The sequence below is a fragment of the Oratosquilla oratoria genome, chromosome 35, assembly GCF_046742065.1.
Source record: "Oratosquilla oratoria isolate Oo_2021 chromosome 35, ASM4674206v1, whole genome shotgun sequence".
In the NCBI taxonomy this organism is placed as follows: domain Eukaryota; kingdom Metazoa; phylum Arthropoda; class Malacostraca; order Stomatopoda; family Squillidae; genus Oratosquilla; species Oratosquilla oratoria.
The window spans coordinates 26,013,033-26,035,245 of NC_134811.1; the positions used below are offsets into that span (position 1 = coordinate 26,013,033).

General features: G+C 39.9%; 1 protein-coding gene across 1 annotated transcript in view; it reads right to left on the reverse strand.

Moving 5' to 3' along the window:
* Window positions 1-22,213, reverse strand: part of LOC143018613 (sodium-coupled monocarboxylate transporter 1-like) — a 65,731-nt gene that overhangs the window by 33,539 nt on the left and 9,979 nt on the right. The window contains exons 2-3 of the mRNA XM_076174133.1: window positions 7,589-7,722; window positions 900-1,088 (exon numbers count right to left, since the gene is read on the reverse strand). Of these exons, the coding sequence (XP_076030248.1) occupies window positions 900-1,088; window positions 7,589-7,722 (323 nt within the window). The remainder of the gene's footprint in view (window positions 1-899; window positions 1,089-7,588; window positions 7,723-22,213) is intronic.

Sequence of the window (22,213 nt, forward strand, 5' to 3'; positions counted from 1 at the left end):
TTATTGGTACCAAATTTGTTTTCTTCTCCGCCAAAGTAAATAAAAGAAAACGTTAAATTTTAGGAGTAACTATGAACTTACATAATGACCTGAGAAACTAAGTTCAAACCATTTTCTACAACACTGAATGAAAACACTGATAATAAAAGTGTAAGATCAATGCATGAATAATTATATAATCTAAGGAATATTTTATAAGGATCCTATAATGAGGATAGAAGCGCTGGAGCCGGTCCTCTGACAACAGAGACCGACTGAAAAACAATAATGACCAAACTTTGGTCCCCCATTCCAGATTGAGGGGTCCAAAGTAGCCGATTCACTCGCTTGTAGGAAGGACCGGTTCTGATTATAACTTAAATAAATAAATCAATCCGTTACCATTGTTCTCTCCATCAGAACATCTGTGACCTTCAAGAAACCGGCAACAGTCTCCAGGGATGAGATAATGTTGTCTGGGGATTTTTAGTGTGGGGCATTGTGCTATGAGGTGTTCTGTGTCTTCTCTTTGGTGGTTGTATCTGGTGCAGTTTCAATCTGTGGACAGACCTATTCAGCGTTGGTAATGTCTTAATGCCGGATGATGTTCTGAGCGCAGGCATGCTAATATGGTTCTTGTCTAGTGTGTAAAGGTTTTCTTTGTGGCGCTGCCTGGTTGTTGTTGTTGTTGGAGTACTGGGTTTGTTGGTCTTTTTCGAAGGGGTTGTTTAGTAATCTGAGCGGATATGTGTTTCTTTGTGAATGTTTTGCGGTATAATCTAAACTATCAAGTAAACATAACGTTACATACAGGGACGTATAAAAAGACAGTAGCTCTCTTTTGGCAACAGTTTAAAAGAAAAGGTGTGACGCAAAGACACCAGCCACCCGCACACACGGAAGAGGAGCATGATACTTGCGATAGTGACGTAGGCGGTGCAGATGAGGCCGTTGACGAGGATGGCAACCCAGGTTGGGATCCGGGTGACGGTGGCCAGGGTAAGGCAGGGCGCGTAGAGGCACATGCCCAGGTAGAAGACCGTGTTCAGGATCTGAGTCATAGACGCACATCGCCGCAGCACGACCGACTTGTAGCGCATCTCGAGGTACTTCAGAAAGAGAGATATACAAGTCAGTAAAAGTCACTGAAGATAAACGAGTAAATAAATGAATAAATACATAGATAAGTAAATGAGTAAATACATACCAAAGGCTTTTCCCCCTTATAAGGGAGGTAGCCAAAAAACAAGGACATAAAAACTACTCCCACCCATTCCATCCCTATCATACTCCACCCCCCTCCACCCTTTTCCCTCCCTCTTATCTTGGCACCTCCTAGATGACGGGTCATCTCTGCATCTCGCCCACTGCCCTGGGTCAGAAGCAGTGTCACAAAACACAGCACATTCACAGTAAGGCCGCTTCATTAAATCGGTGACCCCCCTCTCCGTCCCCTCATGCAGAAAAGGAAAAGACGGGGAGAAATCCCTTCGGGCTGCGTCAAATTATTTTTCACACATGCTCCCTCACCCCCCATCCCCCACCCATTCCACCTCATGGATCACATCATCCATATACAACCCTTTGTACCCAAGTACCCAAAACTATCCACTTCCTCCAGTCTCTCTCCCTTAATACTCACTTCCAGTCTGCTGCCACTTTTTCCCCATTGTACACCTCATCACCTTGCTTTTACCCACATACCTTCAACTTCCTTCTTTCGCACACCTTCTCAAACTCTGTCACTAACTTCCTCATTCCCTCCTCTGATCCTGCTACAAGCGCAGTGTCGTCCGCAAACAACAGCAGGCATTTCTCCCACTTTTCTCCATTTTCTTTAACCATCTCCAATCCCTGACCCACTGCCTTTACATTTACCTCTCACACCACCCCATCCATGTATAAATTGAACAGCCAGGGCGACATAACACATCCCTGACGGAGTCCCACCTTTACCTCAAACCACTCACTCTCTCCATTTCTAATCTTGACACACTCTTTAATACTCTCGTAAAAACTCTTGACAGCTCCTAAAAGCTTTCATCCTATCCCTTATATCTGCAATACCTCCCACAGTACCTTCCTGTCTACCCTGCCATAAGCCTTTTCCAAATCCATAAAAAAAAACATCCTTACCTTTTCCTATAGCTTCCTCACATATCTGTTTTACCACAAAAATCTGATCTACGCAACCCCTACCTGTTCTAAACCCACACTGTTCCTCACCAACTACTCCCTCTCTTCCTCTCCTAATCGTCTCAATCAAAACCTTCCCATAAGCCTTCCCAACTACACTTAACAAGCTAATCCCTCTGAAACTCCTACACTCATATTTGTCCCCTTTTCCCTTGTAAAGTGGAACTATACAGGCACTCTACCCTCTCTTAAACAATCATTAAATTACTTCACCAGCCAGTTCACCATCACTGTACCTCCTTTTTTCAGACATGCATGACATCCATTCAACCCAGGTGCCTTACCTGCTGTCATCATCTTAACAACTGCCTTTACCCCATCTTTCCTTATTTCTCCTCCATTTTCCTCACCCATCACTGTAATTTTCTTAGCACTTCCCACTGCATCTACCTTTCCCTCCCTATCCTCCTTTACAGTAACTCCCTAAAATACTCTGCCCATCTTCCTCTTACTGCCTTCTCTTCCATTATCATCTCTCCATCTGCACCTTTTACCTTTTCTTCTCTGCTTGATTCGCCTCCTCTTCCTCTCTTAATTTCTTTCCAATGAAAGAATAATAATATGTATTCAGTTAATGGAGAAGTCATAGTAATATTTAATGAATTCGGTTCCATAGAACATCTGAGGATGGCATAGATAAATCGGGATTTGAATGGAGGAAGCGGCTAAATATTATGGTAAATTAATGATCCATTGTATGATGATGATAAGTGATAAAGTGCATTTAATGATGTATTTGATCGTGATAGGTATATAGAATTAACTAAGGCATGTTATTTATTGTATCTGTGTTTACAGACACCACATACAAATAGCCACACGCCGTCTGTACGGAGGTAATAAAGAGAAACATGTGCGTGCCTGATTGTCTGCTTCCCCATCCCTCTGTACCTCGAGCCGCCTACCTTCGTGGCGAGCGGTGACATATATATATATATATATATATATATATATATATATATATATGTATATATATACATATATATATATGCAACTACACATTATATATATATATATGTGTACATACATATATATATATACATATATATATGTATATATACATACATATATATATATATATATATATATATATGTATATATTAGTAAAGGAGGGGAGCAGGTTCTCAGTAATACACGTGGAGTTAAAAACGACAGCATTGTTGTAGTTGTTCAGTTTTTTTTTTCGTATTCTTGATTTTCCTGATTAGAGATTTTCCATTAACCGGGTGAATTGAAACTAGGTCTCTATATTCTTCCATTTGTTCTTATTTGAAATCGACGTTTCGTCTTGAAAAAGACATTATCAAGATATAACTGAAATAACAAAAATTACATGGTAACAGTAAAGGTACAAGACAATATCAAGATATAACTGAAATAACAAAAATTACATGGTAACAGTAATGGTGAAAAAAAATGATAAAGATGACAATTTTGTGAAAATAAATACGAAGACTTACATTTAAAGGGAAGAGAGAAAGAAGGGAGAGTGACAAGCCGAGGATGACCGATGTATATATACCTAAGATCAGGTCAGACAAAAGGGGGGCAGACAATAGGGATCTCAGAGGTCAAGGGGTAAGGGGATGGGGGGGGTGGGGGAGGGTTAGGCGGGTGTGGTCACCGAGGGTGAGGGAGGAGGTGGAGGTGAAGGATGAGAGAGATTCTATTACCAACAAAATGCTAGAATCCCATCTCACAATCAAAGAACCACAGAATCATAACTTCATTAACATTTACCACAGAAACACCTTCACTAGTAATTACAAAAAATATTAAAAAGTCATTAGGGATATCATTCATAAGAATTGCCTTCCTACAAATGAGAAAAACAAAATCAGAGTTCTCATCTACTACAAAAATCTAAAAACTTCCTCTCTGATCATGACAATTTGTCTAGGCGATCAGACTTCACATCTAAAACTAATGCAGTGTATCAATACCACTGTTCTAGAGGAGATTGTAATCTCCTCTCTCATACCTACATTGGTTTTACTAGATGTAAAGTCAGCCGTCGCCTATCTTTACACCTACAAGAGGGAGCAATCAAAGAACATCATAGGAATTTCCATAACGCTGCACTCAGAAGGGATGATTTGATCAATAACACCAAAATTATTGGATCGAGCAATGACCCTAGGAGACTACAATTACTCGAAGCCTTTCACATTAAAGACAAAGCTCCAGTCATTAACATCCAGAGCAATCTAATCTCTTCTATCCCATTATATAGAAATTAAAAAAAACACTCCCCCCTCCCTCTACCCCTTCTCTCTCTCTCCCTTCACCTCCACCTCCTCCCTCACCCTCGGTGACCACACCCGCCTAACCCGCCCCCCTCCCCCGTACCCGTGACCTCTGAGATCCCTATTGTCTGCCCCCCTTTTGTCTGACCTGATCTTAGGTATATATACATCGGTCATCCTCGGCTTGTCACTCTCCCTTCTTTCTCTCTTCCCTTTAAATGTAAGTCTTCGTATTTATTTTCACAAAATTGTCATCTTTATTATTTTTTGTCACCATTAATGTTACCATGTAATTTTTGTTATTTCAGTTATATCTTGATATTGTCTTGTACCTTTACTGTTACCATGTAATTTTTGTTATTTCAGTTATATCTTGATAATGTCTTTTTCAAGACGAAACGTCGATTTCAAATAAGAACAAATGGAAAAATATAGAGACCTAGTTTCAATTCACCCGGTTAATGGAAAATCTCTAATCAGGAAAATCGAGAATACAAGGAAAAAACTGAACAACTACAACAATGCTGTCGTTTTTAACTCCACGTGTATATATATATATATATGCCCTTATGAGTGTGTGTACGTGCTCGCGCATACACCGTTCCCGTGTACTTCATTGCATTTAGCTAGCTCTAATAGAGAGAGAGAGAGAAAAAAAAAATATCTACCCCCGTGAATGCGAAAGTGGTCACCACAGGCGGCTATGGTGCAATCGGTAAGCGCACCTGCCCGGCATGGGGTGGGTGGGGGTGGGGGGGCTTCCTGGTCAGTGACAGGTCTTGTTGACTGCGTCGCTCTCTCAACGGCGTCCCACAGTGTCTTCATTGTTCAAAATATATGTGTGTGGGTGTGTGTGCGTGCGTGCACCCGTGCATATGTGTGCGTGCGTGTGTGAGTGTACACACGTGCATGCGTGTCTTTGCTTGACTACATGCGTTTGTGCATGTATTTGTCTGCGTGCGTGCACGCGTGTGTGTAAATGTGTGTGTGTATATTTGCGTGTGTGTGTGTGATTCGCCATGGTTTTGGGTCACGTGTTGGACTCGTGATCGACAGTTATTACCTTCCCGCAAGAGAGCTCAGAGCTCATATATGATCAATCTATGTGTAATGCTGTGACCTTACACGCACACACACTATCAACTCACCGCCCACTAGAGTTGGAGTAACGACTCGTAGCGCAGTGATACTGAAATTATTTCAACCCTAGGCGGGATTCGAACTCGGACAGCTGTAGCTGCGGTTGCGAACGCTACCACTGCGCCGTCGTGTGTTTGTCAGTGCGTGTGTGTGTTAAGCAATACACGATTCATATCCATGCTAAATTATTCATAACTAGCGTCGCAAAAAAAAAAAAAAAAATAAAAAATAAATAAAATAAAATAAATAAATATAATAAAATAAGATAGAGAATAAAAATAAAAAAATAAATAAAAAAGACCTCTTCAAAGGAATGTTGCTGTGGGGTAAATATTGATTCTCCCAGTTAACTAAGCTTCTATATAGCAATAATAATAATGATGATGATAATGATAATGACAATAATAATGTTAATGATAATATTGATAATAATACTAATAATAGATAATAATAATTATAATAATAATAATAGTAATAATAATAATAATAATAACAATAATAATAACAATAATAATAACAATAATAACAATAGCAATAATAACAACAATAATAATGATAATGATATAATACAAACTGTTAATGTAAGAGAATAACAGGAAAGATAACAATTACGATGTGGAAATAATGTGTTGGCAGTAGTACATGACCAACGGTACAGTTATATTAGCAACAACAACCAAGAACAAGACCGACGATAATGCCATTGATAGTAATAATGTAAGAAAAGCAATGATCGTGACATATTCGTGGGTATCTGCAGGTGTTGTCGACGTTCTCGGCAGACGACAGGAGAACACGTGGCAGGGATTGCACGAAGGTGTTGCTAAGGGGTTGACCATCACGAAGGCAGTGCGTCACTCACGGTACGTTCCCAGAACTGTGGAATCTTCCATTCGGGACGCTGTTCGCTATCGAAATAAACACACACACACACACACACACACACACACACACACACACACACACACACACACACACACACACACACACACACACACACGCACACACACATTTCAGGTTTTGGAAGTTTTCGGATTTTGGAATTTCGGATTAAGGATTAACTTGAAGTTTCACTATTATGGTACTACTCGAACTACTACCATGACTATTACTGGCTCTCAAAAATCTTTCGCATATATATATATATATATATATATATATATATATATATATATATATATATATATATATATATATTATCAACCACAATACACTTTAATTCTAAACCATCAACATAAATCGGGACTCATGATGGCGCATTCGGTTAAGTCATTACAACACTTGTCACGTGTTAGCCCTGGTTCGAGTCCTTGGCCGTACCACGTTTCAATTTCTGCATGTTGGCCTCCGCGGGTCTACCGATGTTGATGGCTTAGAATTAAAGTGCATTGTGGTTGATAAAAATGTATATCTGTTCACTGGTACCCATTCAGTGTTGTACAACATACACACACACACACACGCACACACACACACACACACACACACACACACACACACACACACACATATATATATATATTACTTCGGAATTTTGTATTTGTTTATTAACCCGTAGTTCCAGCATTACCGCTACCATTGGAAGCTAAGCTCTACTATCAGAACAACCGCTACTAATAGCACTACTACGGTTATTGACCTCCTATTCTCTGTGGTTGCTGGTTCTTCTAATATCTTTCATATTGCATTTACTGATGCAACATTGTTATAAGAGTGGTCATTGACAGTAGTAAAATCTATATATCTTTCCAAACGATCGATGCCTACAGGTTTTGCCAGATAAAGGAGAAAAAGAAGAAGAAGAAGGAGGAGGAGGAGGAGCAGAAGAAGAAAAGAAGAAGAAGAAGAAGAAAAAGAAGAGAAAGAGGAAGGAGGAGGAGGAGAAGAGAAGAAAAAGAAGAGGGAGGAGAAGAGAAGAAGAAGAAGAAGAAGAAGAGGAAGGAGGAGAAGAAGAAGAAGAAGAAAAAGAGGAAGAAGAAGGAGAAGAAGAAGGTGAAGAAGAAGAGGAAGGGTTGTGTCCATCTTACCTCAAAGACCGAGACGATTCCCAGTGGGTAGATCACAGGCAGGAAGATCTGCGTGACCAGCAGCAGCCCCCATAGTAACCCAAGGATGATGAAGAAGATCTGGGTTCCGTAGAAGTAGACTTCGGTTGCATTGCCTAATGGAGGAGAGGATTTTTATTTAATTTTGTTTTAGCTTACCTTTTAACTTCAGCCCATGGTAAACCCTCTGGCATGGGCAGCCTGCATTAATCGAGGGTAGGGTTGGAGACTGAACAGACCGCGGCAATAGTAGAAAAGGGTTGACGTTATTTTTAGTTAGCTCATGGCGGCATGGATTATGACATCAGAGATCCACACCCACCAAGATATATTGCATTCATGTTTATGTACTATCACTGCTGTGCAGTCTGTGAGGATGTGTGTGTAAACTGCAGCAAGGAGGATGTGTCATCTGTTGGTTTTGTGTGTTGAGAGGTAAAAGAGCATTCTGAAGCGTGGAGAAAGACCACTTTCACTATGCAAGCCATGCCTGACTTTTGGGACTGAAACCGGGCCCTCTAGTTGCAAAAAACAATTGTAGGGAGGACTATGTGTGTCCGGTATAATGTGTGATAAACGTAATATTTTATATAACCTGAATGTATAATGAAACAATACAGCACACTATGTACTGTATAACGTAACTAAATCAGCATGATTCTGGTCTGTAGTATCAGTAAAACTAATGTTCTTTAAATATTAGACACAAAACTCAGCACAAACTATGTCGCAAAAGCTACTCTGAGCACGAAAACGTCACTTTAGCATGATACATCCAAAAGCATTGAACATCAAACATAATTTTAGAGCACTATTAACGACACTAATCACTTCAATAATTATTTATTCTATTTCAAATATGCATTGTAATTCCCAACACTCCAATGGAGACCTTTTTCAACCACCACATATATGAAGAAATAAATGTTGTTAGGGATTTAAAGATTTTTATTTTATTTTATTCTTTTAATGCGTAACTATGTGATTAGTATAATCATATTCAGTCAAGGTTCATAGTACAATTCATAGAGTTAATAGTAACAGACAGTTCTATTACAATGCTATATTTCTAATACACGAAAAACGAAATAAAAAGGTAATAAAATATTTATGTTGGAACTATATGTATAAAACAATCTCAAAAAATATTCTAAGAGTAATATTTAATGTTTATATTTGGTAAAAATAAGATGAATTTTTATGACGTGATTAACATACAACTAATAAAATAACGTATTTGTTCGCAGCATTTGGGTAGATGTGGACTTGATCCCAAATTTGCATGTTACATGGCACAATCTATCCTTTCAGGATCAATGTGTCATTCAATCAAAACATGAATAGCATTGATTTTGTTGTATAAAACCCAGTTATTTTCGCCATACAAATAGCTTTGGATTAAGGGCCCATTGGAGCGGGCTTGGCAGTTCACCAGTTAAGAAAATACCGGTATTTACTAGTACAGGGTCGATGTTACGTAATTTCAATCTTGAACGGCGTGTTGTGGTACTGTCACATCGATCCAGTTACTACGCACAAAGGTTGAGCACAGTGGCATTCTTACAGTGCCAAAGAAGGCTGTTCTTTCAGTCCATAACTAGGCAAGATGCAGAGTAACGCATAACCCCCCCCCCCCAAAAAAAAAAAAAAAAAAAATAAGATGCAGCTAAATAAGTCATGTATAGGCATGTGAACAAACATTGTCTTAATCAAATTAGTCATTATCCGTAAAACGAAGAGGCTAGATGCGGGATGGGAGGATCATTACTCCTTTTCATTCCCTCCCGTCACACTCGCCTCTTTCTGCTTAAATCATGTTAAACTCTTTTTCGTTCTCTTACCAGCACCACTGCTCGTTCGTTCCCGGAACAGGGCTTGGTCAATACGTTCTTTGACTCATCACCCACGTACGTTTCAGCTTGTTCGACATCGTGACTTCGAGCTCTTGTGGGTTCATTCAACGCTACTCATCCACCTTCATTTTGGTAAACCTCTTCTTCTCACTCCCGTTACCAGATTCATACATCCACGAGGATATTTACTTTCTTCTATTCTCATAACTTGAACAAACCTCGGGGAATAAACACCATTTGAGGACGAAGCCTTTACCAAATGTACAGCGTTTCGCATGTTAGATATTTTTAAGCAGATGTCATCTTTAGACATGAACAAATCTCCTCGCGTTGTCCTCCTCTATTTCTTTTTTCATCCCAGCTGTACCCGAGACCATTTGCGAATCATGTCGTTCTTTTCTTTGTCATATTTGGTAACTCCATGCATAACCCTCGAACACTTCCATTTCCACTTGTGTCTTATGACCCTTGCGAGTGTGGCAACGCATGATAACGACGTTCATGATTCGGTACATGCACGCTGTCTCCTTTAGGCAACTAAGCAACTTTAGTGATCAATGCCAACCAAAGCTTCGTGGATCAATAAAGGTGGAAAAGCAACAAGCACTGCTGATGCGACAGTTGTGGGTGATGGGAACTTTCACTGATAAAAGTAGGAAGCAGAGCTCAAATGAATTACGAACTGAATAATGATTTCAGACCTCGTCGCGTGAAGAATGTGTTGCACATCTTTGTCTTGGCTTTTATATTGCTTTGCTTTTCATGGAAATGTAGAATAATTGTAGTACTGTCCTTGAACAAATAATTATTAGTCGCTTCATTAGAGACATTCCCCTGAATGAGATAATTTGTCGTAATACAAAATAGATTACCTTTATAAAAGGTCACCACGTTGGAGTAGTTAATGTGATTAAGCAAGAAATTTAATTCTTTCACTTCAGAAAACGCCTCTAAACTGCACGAATCCAGTAACAGCCTGTATGGATTCTTCCTCTGGCTGAGTCTGCTGGAGAAGGAGACATTTAAAAGAAATTGGGGCATTAATCGATTGAGATTTCATTTCATGAGGAAAAGGCGTCACTGGGTCGACGGGGCTCTGGACTAGGACTGGCGAAACAACTACGTCCATCGGAAAAAAAAAGAGCGGAGCTGATGTAGCACTACCTGAGGACCACAGATGGTTCCCTTCGTACTAAAGCCATTGTCTGACTTGCAAATCATTCTTTTACAAATAAGAAAAGTCAAATGTTCTTACGCCAGCAAGAAATGTCTCCAGTTGAGGATGGAGCAGTTATGTGATTTTCTGAGAACCATAGATCGTTTACTTTAATCAGGAGTCTTGTTCATTCTATACGCAGAGGTCCCGGACAGTTTCATTTCTGTATACGCAAATTCGGACATATCACACCTGTGGGACGAAGGCCTGAAGCCTTAGGCGGGGCATTCCAGTCAGAGGCAGGTGGTATGTACGTGTGTGTGTACGTATATGCATATACGTGTGTGTGTGTGTGCGTGCGCGTATAAGTGTGGGCGACCCAATCAATAGCCAGAAGTGCAGTAAAACCACACGTGCAATCCGGCTCCACCACTTTGCCTCCTCTGTCATTAAATATTTCGACATTACAGCGGTTGCACTTCGCAAGATGAGGATATCGTTCCATGCCCCTTGCTTATCACGTGCTCGGTGGGTCCACACGAAACATAAGGCTGTAATTCTTGGGTTATCTATCTTGCAAAACCACGGTTGCATGGCGTACAACTCGTTTATTTTTTTTTTTACAGGAGACGAAAACGCTAACGGTGAAATGTATATACATATACTGTATACACACACACATACATGCATATATATATATGCATATATATATATATATATATATATATATATATATATATATATATATATATATATATATATATGCATATATATACAAGCACCCGGACCTGGCTTCGCCAGGTGTTCTTGGCCTACGGCGTAGCTCGCTCGCGCCCTGCCCTACGGGCAGTTTTAATGTACCAAAATGGGAAAATAAAAGAGTAACAATAAATTCCATAATTCTATTTAGACCTACTACGATTTTGTACATGAAAAATACATTAAACACATAAGTGGAAATTCAAATCTTCCTTCTCTTTCTAAAGATGTCCCTCAGTGAAAGGTCTTTAGAATAATCCACTGTGTAAATTTCTTCGGGCATAATCATGGCTACGGCTTCTTCTTCTGTCTTACTGAAAATTGATCTTGGAATGCACACGATGGATTGATCAGGTTCTTCTTCCCCTATTTGCGAAGGAGTCTTCAAAATCTCCCGAAGGAGTCTTCAGTCTCCAAAAGGAGTCGTCAAAGTCTACTGACGTTGTCGTCAAATTCTCCCCTCGTCTCTCTCTCTGTTTCTCTTTCTCGTTAGGTCAATCATAAAGGCAATAAAATTTCGGAAGGTGGTCATAAAAACGCCAGGAAATTTTCAAAACTGAAAAACTTTATTTTTTCATGTATATAGATTCTCTTGGCAATATTTCGTAAAGATTCTCTTAGCAATATTTCGTAAAGATTCTCTCGGTAATATTTCGTAAAGATTCTCTTGTTAACATTTGGTAAAGATTCTCTTGGCAATATTTCGTAAATATTTTCTCATTAATATTTCGTAAAGATTCTTTTGTCAGAATTCCGTAAAGATTCTCTTTTTCTTGTTAGCACCACTTTCTTTTTCCATGGTAATATTATTAACGTATTAGATTAACACACGGAGAGCAGCTTAAAGACACGTCTACCCTCTATGAATGCTTACAGGCGTCTGAGTCAGATGTGTCCCCGGGAGTTGGTGTTTCCGGTGATGACTCATTTCCGGGTTGGGCCTTGCGTAGGAGGTTGGAAGGTTTAGAGAGAAATATTTTTTTTATGTTAGTGGATATATATATATATATATATATATATATATATATATATATATATATATATATTAAGGAGGTCATGTTGTATATATTATTTCAAGTCTATAGCGACAATGGCGTTGTTAATTTTGTACTAAATCCTTAATTTCTCTCTGGGGACGAGTTTCTGAGCTGGTTCCAAGTAGCTGAGTAGGTGTCCAAAATATGTTTTGATTGAGTTATCTCTTTTTATTTCTCCAACACGTATTACGACCTGAATTCTGAATTCTGAATTCCTAGGAAAGACCACCCGCTTGCGCGGGATCGGTTTTTGTGGGAGGGGAAGAATGTCTGTAAGAAAATGAAAAGATAGTAGCGTATAAAAGAGGGCTATTGCCACCGGGCGAATTAGCGAGCGATTTGGGGCAGTTGGTGGTCGTGGCTCGGGAGAAATGGACTGGGAGCTTGGACGGGGGAGCGAGTTATATAGATTGGTGAATACATGGGGTTTTATAAGCTGGCCGTACATTGGCTGAACAATGGGAGAGATCAAACTCCTGTAGCCGTGATCCGTAACGATGCGTACCTGGAAGTAGCAACTTTCTTATAGATCGTGGAAAGAGTTGTTACTGTTTATGTTATATGCGTCTGTTGCTTGGGAGTGTGGTTGTGGGCATGAGTTGTATGCTGATGGAAGGCTTTCCGATGTAAATGTTCACAGATTCGGCTATCTTGAGTCGAAGGTGGTTGGGGGGAGGGGAGTCGCGATCTTTATGTATAAATCTGGTGTTATCGTTTAGTATAGATTTGGTGATATTGGTGTTGTGGTTGTTTACCATGTGTCTTTTGATGGCGCCATTCTGGAGGTGGTATGGCCTTTTGGACACCTACTCAGCTACTTGGAACCAGCCCAGGAACTCGTCGCAAGACATTAAAGCTTCAATACAAGCTTAACAACGCCATTGACGCTATAGAAGAAGAGCTGAAAGGTCATCTTGAAGCAAAAGATTCCTACAAAGACTCAAGTTTGGAGGACCAAGATCTATCTTCACAAAGAAACGAGATGATTTCGTAAATTTCTGGTCACTTGGCGTGCCTGGGCTGAAGCGCACTCTCTCTCTCTCAACTTTATGGATGGGGATGACAGGTGGTGATGGATACAGAGCTGCCTAGTGTAGGCCATATGGTCTCTTGCAGTCTCCTTCATTCTTATGTATTTATGTTCTCTCTCTCTCTCTCTCTCGTGCTCTGATGGCGTAATTGGAAGCATGCTGGCCTCGTATTTGGTTAGTTATGGGTTCGAATCCCGCACTCCTCTACGATTCCCAGCAGAAACTGTTATTTGCCCCAACAGTCCAGGGGGCAAAGGAGACGGTAACGGATATACTCTTCTAGCGAAGGATATACTTGTATAACAAAGGACATACTCGTATAGCCAAGGATATATTCTTATAGCGAAGGATATATTTGAGTAACAATATACTCGTATATCGAATGATATATCTGGTTAGCGAAGGATATACTCATAGAGCAAAACATATACTCAACATATACTCGTGTAGCACAGGATATAGTCGTATAGTCAGGGATGTACTCGCATAGCGAAGCATATACGAAGGATATACTCGTATAACGAAGGATATATTTATTTAGCAAAGGATATACTCACAGCATAGGCTGATTGATTTATAAGATTTATGTCCTTTAGCCAAGCGACGGAGCCATAAGGCCATTCGGCGCACATTTATCACATTTGAATTAAGGAAGTCTTCTTATCGACTACTACTGCATTAATACATACATACACATACACACACACGCATATATACATACACACACACACACACACACACACATATATATATATATATATATATATATATATATATATATATATACTATAATAAAGTAGCAGCTTCTGTCTGTTTGTTTGTTCAGGAACTCCTCCTAGGGTTTTGGAGATGGACCCCCATAACCATATATATTCTGATACCCTATCACTCCAGGTACTTGGATAACTATATTTCACTTAAAAATATATTATTTTGGCTAGGGTTAAGGGTTAAAGGGGTATGCTGGGGTAACACGCCACTACTGTAGTATCCCCTTATTACAATTGGCATTTTGTGACAAAAATTATTATGATTAAACAAACCATTGTATATGTTCATATTATTCATATTTGTGAAATAAATGTCAAAAACCATGATAGCCTTTGTAAGATGGAAGCATGTAGATGTAAAATGATTGTATAATTATACCAAATGTTGAAAAATGTGTTATTTTTCTTTAATTCTAGTGCTGGCGGAAGTGTATTATTCACAAATTCCTATATAACCAACACGGCACTCGCAGAGGTCGGACGTCGCTCTCCACTCCAGCTCACTCAAATAACTACCTACGCCCGCCACACATCTGACCCCACATGACCACCAAGCCAAGCAGCATACGGAATCTCACACCTCGTCCCTCATGAACCACAGCAACTGCCCTATGAATACCAATAATTTCAATCTCTGTAAATATCACCTCTGAAGAAGCCTCAAAGGCGAAACCAGTCAGGAATAAAGTCTCTTGTTCCCAATCGTGTCACAACATCATCTACATTCTACCTCCAATTTCACTCCACCTTTCCCTGCCACATTTGCACCCAAGTATCTAAAACTATCCACTTCCTCCAGTCGCTCTCCCTTAATGCTCACTTCCAGTCTACTGCCACTTTCACCCCTTGTACATCTCATCACCTTGCTTTTACCCACATTTATCTTTAGCTTTCTTCTATCACATATTCTCCCAAACTCTGCCACCAACTTCCTCAATAAAAATTATAGTTTGTTGAAATAATCGAAATCTGAAAATGTTGCATGACGTCACAACTGAAGATCAACCAATCAGAAGAGATATGATGTCACGACTGAGGACCAGCCAATCAAAAGAAGAGGTAGCATGACGTCACGCCTGAAGACCAGCCAATCAGAAGAAAATTCGACATGACGTCACGACTGAAGACCAGCCACTCAGAAGAAAAGGCGACATGACGTCACGACTGAAGACCAGCCAATCAGAAGAAAAGGCGACTTGGTGTCACGAATTGTTCACTGTGGTATAGAGTGAGGGAAAGATGCATTATTTTGTTGAACAGGATGTTAAGATATTGAATGGTGGTTCGGCGACTGAGGCTGAAGACCGCTAAAGGCGAAACCGAGCACCCCCCGCCCCCCGGCAAAGCCGGGATGGGCACAGCCTGGGGCTCGTTAATAACAAACAAAAAGAAAATACCTCATCTTCAACCGTGTATTATGTATTCGCATTTGTTGTTATCTAAGTAAGCAGTCGCGTAGTCATAAACTGCATGACATCAGAAATTGAAACACATATCCGAAAACCATGCAGAGACTTACTGCTTTCAGTGCAGGGCCAGTGGTCCAGCAAGAATCTGCCGAATATTTTATGACAAGCAGTTGATATCATTACGTGATAGACATCCAATAACCCTTTAAAGAAAAAATCATTCAAAACCAGATGCAATTTCATTTTCTCTTTTTTCACTTTCTTTTTATTGATTTATTAGCCGAGCCTGTCAGAGTGCAGTGCAATAATAAAGAAGACCTTGAAGACGCAGATATTCGGGTTTGATCGTCTACGATATGCAGATGATGGCAGAGTTGCAGAGACTGGTATGATTCTTTGGGAATTTATACGAAAGAAAAGAGGATGACAGATTTGCAGAGATTTGTATGATTCTCTGTGATTTATACGAAAGAAAAGATCATAAAGTGAGTCTTGAAAATGTTCACCTCTTTTTACACAAGGTGACACTTTTCCTTTCATTCTTGCTACCATTAGGTTAATTTATTCATCTCTGTGACATCCCCACCTCCCCTTCGATGCCTCTTTAATACGTGATGGCACTTTCTCCTCTCATTCCAGATGAATATTGATGCTCGGTGCATCGCGCAATTCCGAAGGGGCTAAAGATTTGGCATTGGAAAAAGATAGATGGGGAAAGATCAATCAAGGTGAAGCGTGATGGAAGATCAACCAGAGGCTTTGGGAGCCGTGGTTGCTCACAGTATCAGTGGATTACAGAGGAGACAGACCGCTAAAGGACCTCCACCCGAGCTCTGTCATGGTCATGTCTGTGTTCTACCAGTTCTGTGCACCTTAATTTACACTCCCTGGAAAGACGCAGAGTGCGGGGTGATCTAATAGAGGTGTTCAATGGATCAAGGGCTTTAACAAGGGGTATGCAAATAAGGTCATCATATTAAGACAACAAAGCAGGACTCGCTGTAACATAATTAAATTAGACAAATTTAGATTTAAGATGGAAATAGGCAAGAACTGGTTTCCAATAGAGTGGTCAACAAATGAAATAGACTTAGTGACCACGTAGTGAGTACTGAGACTATTGTTTGTTTTATGGAAAGTTTAGACAACTTTATGGATGGGGATGATAAGTGGTAATGGACATGGAACTGCCTAATGTAGGCCTTATGGTTTCTTGAAGTCTCTTTCATTCTTATGTTCTTATGTAAGGCCATGGCACTTGAATTCTATTGTGAAATTATTAACATCTCTCCTGTTTCTTTTTACATTCTGTTTCTCTTGCTAAATATATTGTAACACCAACGCTTTCATTTGGAGAAGGATGCACATAAAATTTTTCTGACAAGAGCTATATTAGGAAAATTGTCTTTATATATTTTTCATCACTGTAATCCGTTTTTGTTGTTATTCACCAGCTTCTTGGCTTGTGACATAAATGTATTAGTTTAAACTTGTGTAATGTTTTGACTAGAGAACAAATTAATTCTTTAGGGTATAATAATGCTTGATTGTTAATTAAAGAAAAATTCTTTTTTACCTGGAACAAGAAGTAATTTTGCTATCCAATTTTTTTTTAACTCATAAACCTTGATCAATTTCTTCCGATTCTGAATTCTAGAAATTGCTCGAAATGTATAAAGTGAGAAATATGTAGGTCAGGAGGAAAACGGAGATGGAAAGAGAGTTGTCGGATTGGGTAGAACAGAATGCTGAGATGGTTTAGGCAAATGGATTATGGAGGGCTGAAGTAGACGGAGTTAACTTGTGAGGAAAAAAATGGATGGAAGGGGTGAAAGGGGCTTTGAATAAATATGGACTGTCTGTTGAGCAAGGAAAAGCGACTGCTAACGAGAAGGCATAGTGGTTCTACAGTAGGAGATTGTGAATGGATGAAGGGATGACGCAGTCTGGAAATATGTTCTCATGTGCATCATAATCTTTAAGTGGGTGAGGAGGGGGATCGCCATATGGTGGGAGAGATATCGGCTCCTGATATGAGAACTGTACCTCACTGCGTTGATATTTTTTGCCGAGTGGTGTGGCAGGGAACAGGGCGACCTTTCGTTCCGAGGAGGGGAGATTATTTCTATCTTATGTGCTTTGACTCGGCAACCGCCTTTGTTCTATGATGTCCACTGTGTAGGCAACACAACATACAGTATGTCCACTCTGCTAGGATGCCTCACATATGGATAAACGTATAGACTGCACAGAACTGGTAGAACACAGACATGACCATGACAGAGCTCGGGTGGAGGTCCTTTGGCGGTCTGTCACCTCTGTAATCCACTGATACTGTGAGCAACCACGGCTCCCAAAGCCTCTGGTTGATCTTCCATCACGCTTCACCTTGATTGATCTTTCCCCATCTATCTTTTCCCAATGCCAAATCTTTAGCCCCTTCGGAATTGCGCGATGCACCGAGCATCAATACTCATCTGGAATGAGAGGAGAAAGTGCCATCACGTATTAAAGAGGCATCGAAGGGGAGGTGGGGATGCCACAGAGATGAATAAAATAACCTAATGGTAGCAAGAATGAAAGGAAAAGTGTCACCTTGTGTAAAAAGAGGTGAACATGTTCAAGACTCACTTTATGATCTTTTCTTTCGTATAAATCACAGAGAATCATACAAATCTCTGCAAATCTGTCATCCTCTTTTCTTTCGTATAAATTCCCAAAGAATCATACCAGTCTCTGCAACTCTATCATCATCTGCATATCGTAGACGATCAAACCCGAATATCTGCGTCTTCAAGGTCTTCTATATTATTGCACTGCACTCTGACAGGCTCGGCTAATAAATCAATAAAAAGAAAGTGAAAAAAGAGAAAATGAAATTGCATCTGATTTTGAATGATTTTTTCTTTAAAGGGTTATTGAATGTCTATCACGTAATGATATCAACTGCTTGTCATAAAATATTCGGCAGATTCTTGCTGGACCACTGGCCCTGCACTGAAAGCAGTAAGTCTCTCTGCATGGTTTTCGGATATGTGTTTCAATTTCTGATGTCATGCAGTTTATGACTACGCGACTGCTTACTTAGATAACAACAAATGCGAATACATAATACACGGTTGAAGATGAGGTATTTTCTTTTTGTTTGTTATTAACGAGCCCCAGGCTGTGCCCGTCCCGGCTTTGCCGGGGGGCGGGGGGTGCTCGGTTTCGCCTTTAGCGGTCTTCAGCCTCAGTCGCCAAACCACCATTCAATATCTTAACAGCCTGTTCAACAAAATAATGCATCTTTCCCTCACTCTATACCGCAGTGAACAATTCGTGACACCAAGTCGCCTTTTCTTCTGATTGGGTGGTCTTCAGTCGTGACGTCATGTCGCCTTTTCTTCTGAGTGGCTGGTCTTCAGTCGTGACGTCATGTCGAATTTTCTTCTGATTGGCTGCTCTTCGGGCGTGACGTCATGCTACCTCTTCTTTTGATTGGCTGGTCCTCAGTCGTGACATCATATCTCTTCTGATTGGTTGATCTTCAGTTGTGACGTCATGCAACATTTTCAGATTTCGATTATTTCCACAAACTATAATTTTTATATATAGAATACTATATGTGATTTGGGGGAGAGGATGTGGGTATCAGCGTCTGAAGGTGAGAAGCTAGATGGATGGCGGGTCGAGCCCGTATGGCATGGGTTCTCAGAGTATGGTACGTGGATCCTAAGGGGTCTGTGGCACTTTGCCAGTGGGTCCGTGAGAGGCATCTGGCAACACTGTTGGAATATCAACCACCAACATTGTGCATCCAACGGGTGTCAGGAATGTATGTATCATGATCATTTCTATAATTATATCTTATTGTTAATTGTTATTTTGTGTTTGTGCATGTCCCCATTTTGTGTCAATCGGCTATGTGAGAGGGTCCTCACTTTCTCTTCTGTCATAAAAGGGGTCCTTGGTTGAAATACGTATGAGAACGCTTGACGTATGGGACTCGATCCAAGCGATGGCAGTACTGTCTTAAATCCCCCGATCCTCGACAAAGGTATTCATTCCTAGCCACCTCACTGTGCAAATTGAACTGATATCTCAACAAATAAAGCGTTAATACCAATTTATATGATTTCATCATGGAAATGTCGGGCGTTGCAGTAATTCGCTGAAGTATCTTTCGGCATTAGATCCACAAATCTGACATGCCCGCGAAGAACACATATCGATAATTTTTAACACATTTTGACAGAAACATATCGATAGTTTTTAACACATTTAGTCATAAGATTGTGTTAAAAAAGACACCAAAATTACAGCCTTATCATTATTATCTTTTTTTTTCATACACAAATCTGATTGTTTGACAGAAAGTCGAAAAACACGTACAGGAACCTGACTGGAGAGCAGGACCATCCAAATTGTGGTTCGTTCCAACTGGGCTAGTGACAATAATACGAAAATGGTCATTTATAAAAGTACTTTTCTATATAAATTTGATCAAAACCACGCATCCTGTACCTTTCCACACTGTTTCTCCCCAATTACTTCCTCTGTTCCTTTCCTAGTCCATCTACATGCTTTGCCAACTAGATTCATCAGACTGATCCCCCTATGGCAGCTACTTTCATATTTGTATTTTTTTACTCTGTAAAGTGGAATATACAAACGCTCCTCCAGTCCATCAACATATTCCCCTCCCTTAAGCACATATCAAACTTCATCAGTAGGCAACCCACCATAACAGCTCCTTTGTTAGCCACTCCACATGACACCCATTCAATCCAGGGGCTTTACCAGCTTTCTTCACTTTCAATGATTTTTTAATCTCATCTTTTTCTATAGCTCTGTCATTTTCCTCTCTCATCACAGCCATTCTCTTATCACTTCCCACTGCCACAGTCAATCCCTCCCTATCCTTCTCCAAATTTATCAATTCTCTGAAATACTCTACCCATCTTCCACTGACCTCATTCACTTCCATTAACATCTGTCCACCCACATACTTTACATTTTACTCACTACCTGACTCACCATCTCCTCACTCTCATAACATCCTTTAAAAACACCTTTTTATTTTTTCCAAAATTCTTCGTAAAACCTCTACCTCATTTTACATCCGCCTTTCTCTTTGCTTCCCCTCTACACCTTGAAAACATGAACATCCAGAACTTTTCCAATCCTCCCGTTGGGTACCACTACATAATCTAATAATGCCCTATCAACCACCCTTTCCTATGTATACTTATACTTGACTTTTTTAAACACATCCTTTCTAAACACATCTCAAACATTATCTCTCCACTATAATTCATACCTGGAACCTAAAACCTCCTACTACATCTATTACCTCATCTCTTATTCTCGTATTGAGATCCCCTAACACCATTACATTTACATTCTTCATAAAAAAACTCTGAATACCCATTAAAAAATCTCCCTTTTTACTACGATCTTATTTTGCTAAAGGAAAACAAAAATATGTGAGTAGAATAGTTAATGTTGTACAGCTGCTTGCATCCGATTATTATTTTAATTGATTTTTTCTATTATTTTTTTCTACAAAACCATTGCCCGCACCTAATTGTAGTGTCACAGAAGGCTCTGTTAACATAGCAATGGCCGACTGATCTCATCGCAAAAATATAACGAAAACTGACAAATCACATCGTTCTTATCGGTGGCATCAAAGCTTTTTTATTTTTGTGTATCATTGGATACTGGCTGTCAACTATGGCAGTGCTGCATAGAAATGTCGGGCCATCTTCGACATTGGTTTGCAGTTTGACTTCGATATCTGGTGTATACACCACATACAGCATCACCACGCACCATGCACCAGACATCACGGCACATTGACATCCGTTCTGATCGTCAAACTGACGCCAATTGAATCAGCAGTTTTTGCCGGGCGCCCGGAAGCAAACACACACACGAACACACAATAGATACCATCAATCACCAACCCAGATTAACACACGGGAACACAATACTCTTCAACCCTTTCCCCCTGGATATATATTATGTATACAACATATGATGTTAGAAAATTATGAACCTAGAACAAAATTGTATAGGGCGAAACAACCCCACTAAAAACGTTAACAAAATGACTGTAAGCACCTCAAAATTCACCAAACTCAGCATTTCCCTGAACAAAACCCCAGTGCACACGACCAGGAGGAGGTTGGTCTGAGATGTGCTCTAAGGACTAGAACTTAGTGAGTGAGGTGCCCTAGTGTTCAAAACTATATAGAGAACAATTGTGAAAGAAAGCTGTGGAACGTGTGTTAGTGATCTTTTCTTTTTTGAACCAGACTGTATGATAATAGTGTATTGAAACTAGATAAATTCCAATTTTATAATAAAAAGAAGAAAAGTGACGTTTTGGAAGTTTATCTAGCCCGCACTAAGTCCTCCTTATGTAACCCTCAACACCAAAAGGGTTACACTGGCCGACGAGGAAGAGAAAAAACAAGAAATAAAAAATAAAAAATAAAAACATAGAAAAACAAACTCGTGCAGTGAGGGATTGTGGAGAACTGTGTAAGACAGAGCACAAACGTATCTGAATGCGAACCCCTTTCGTACTGGACAACACTTATCT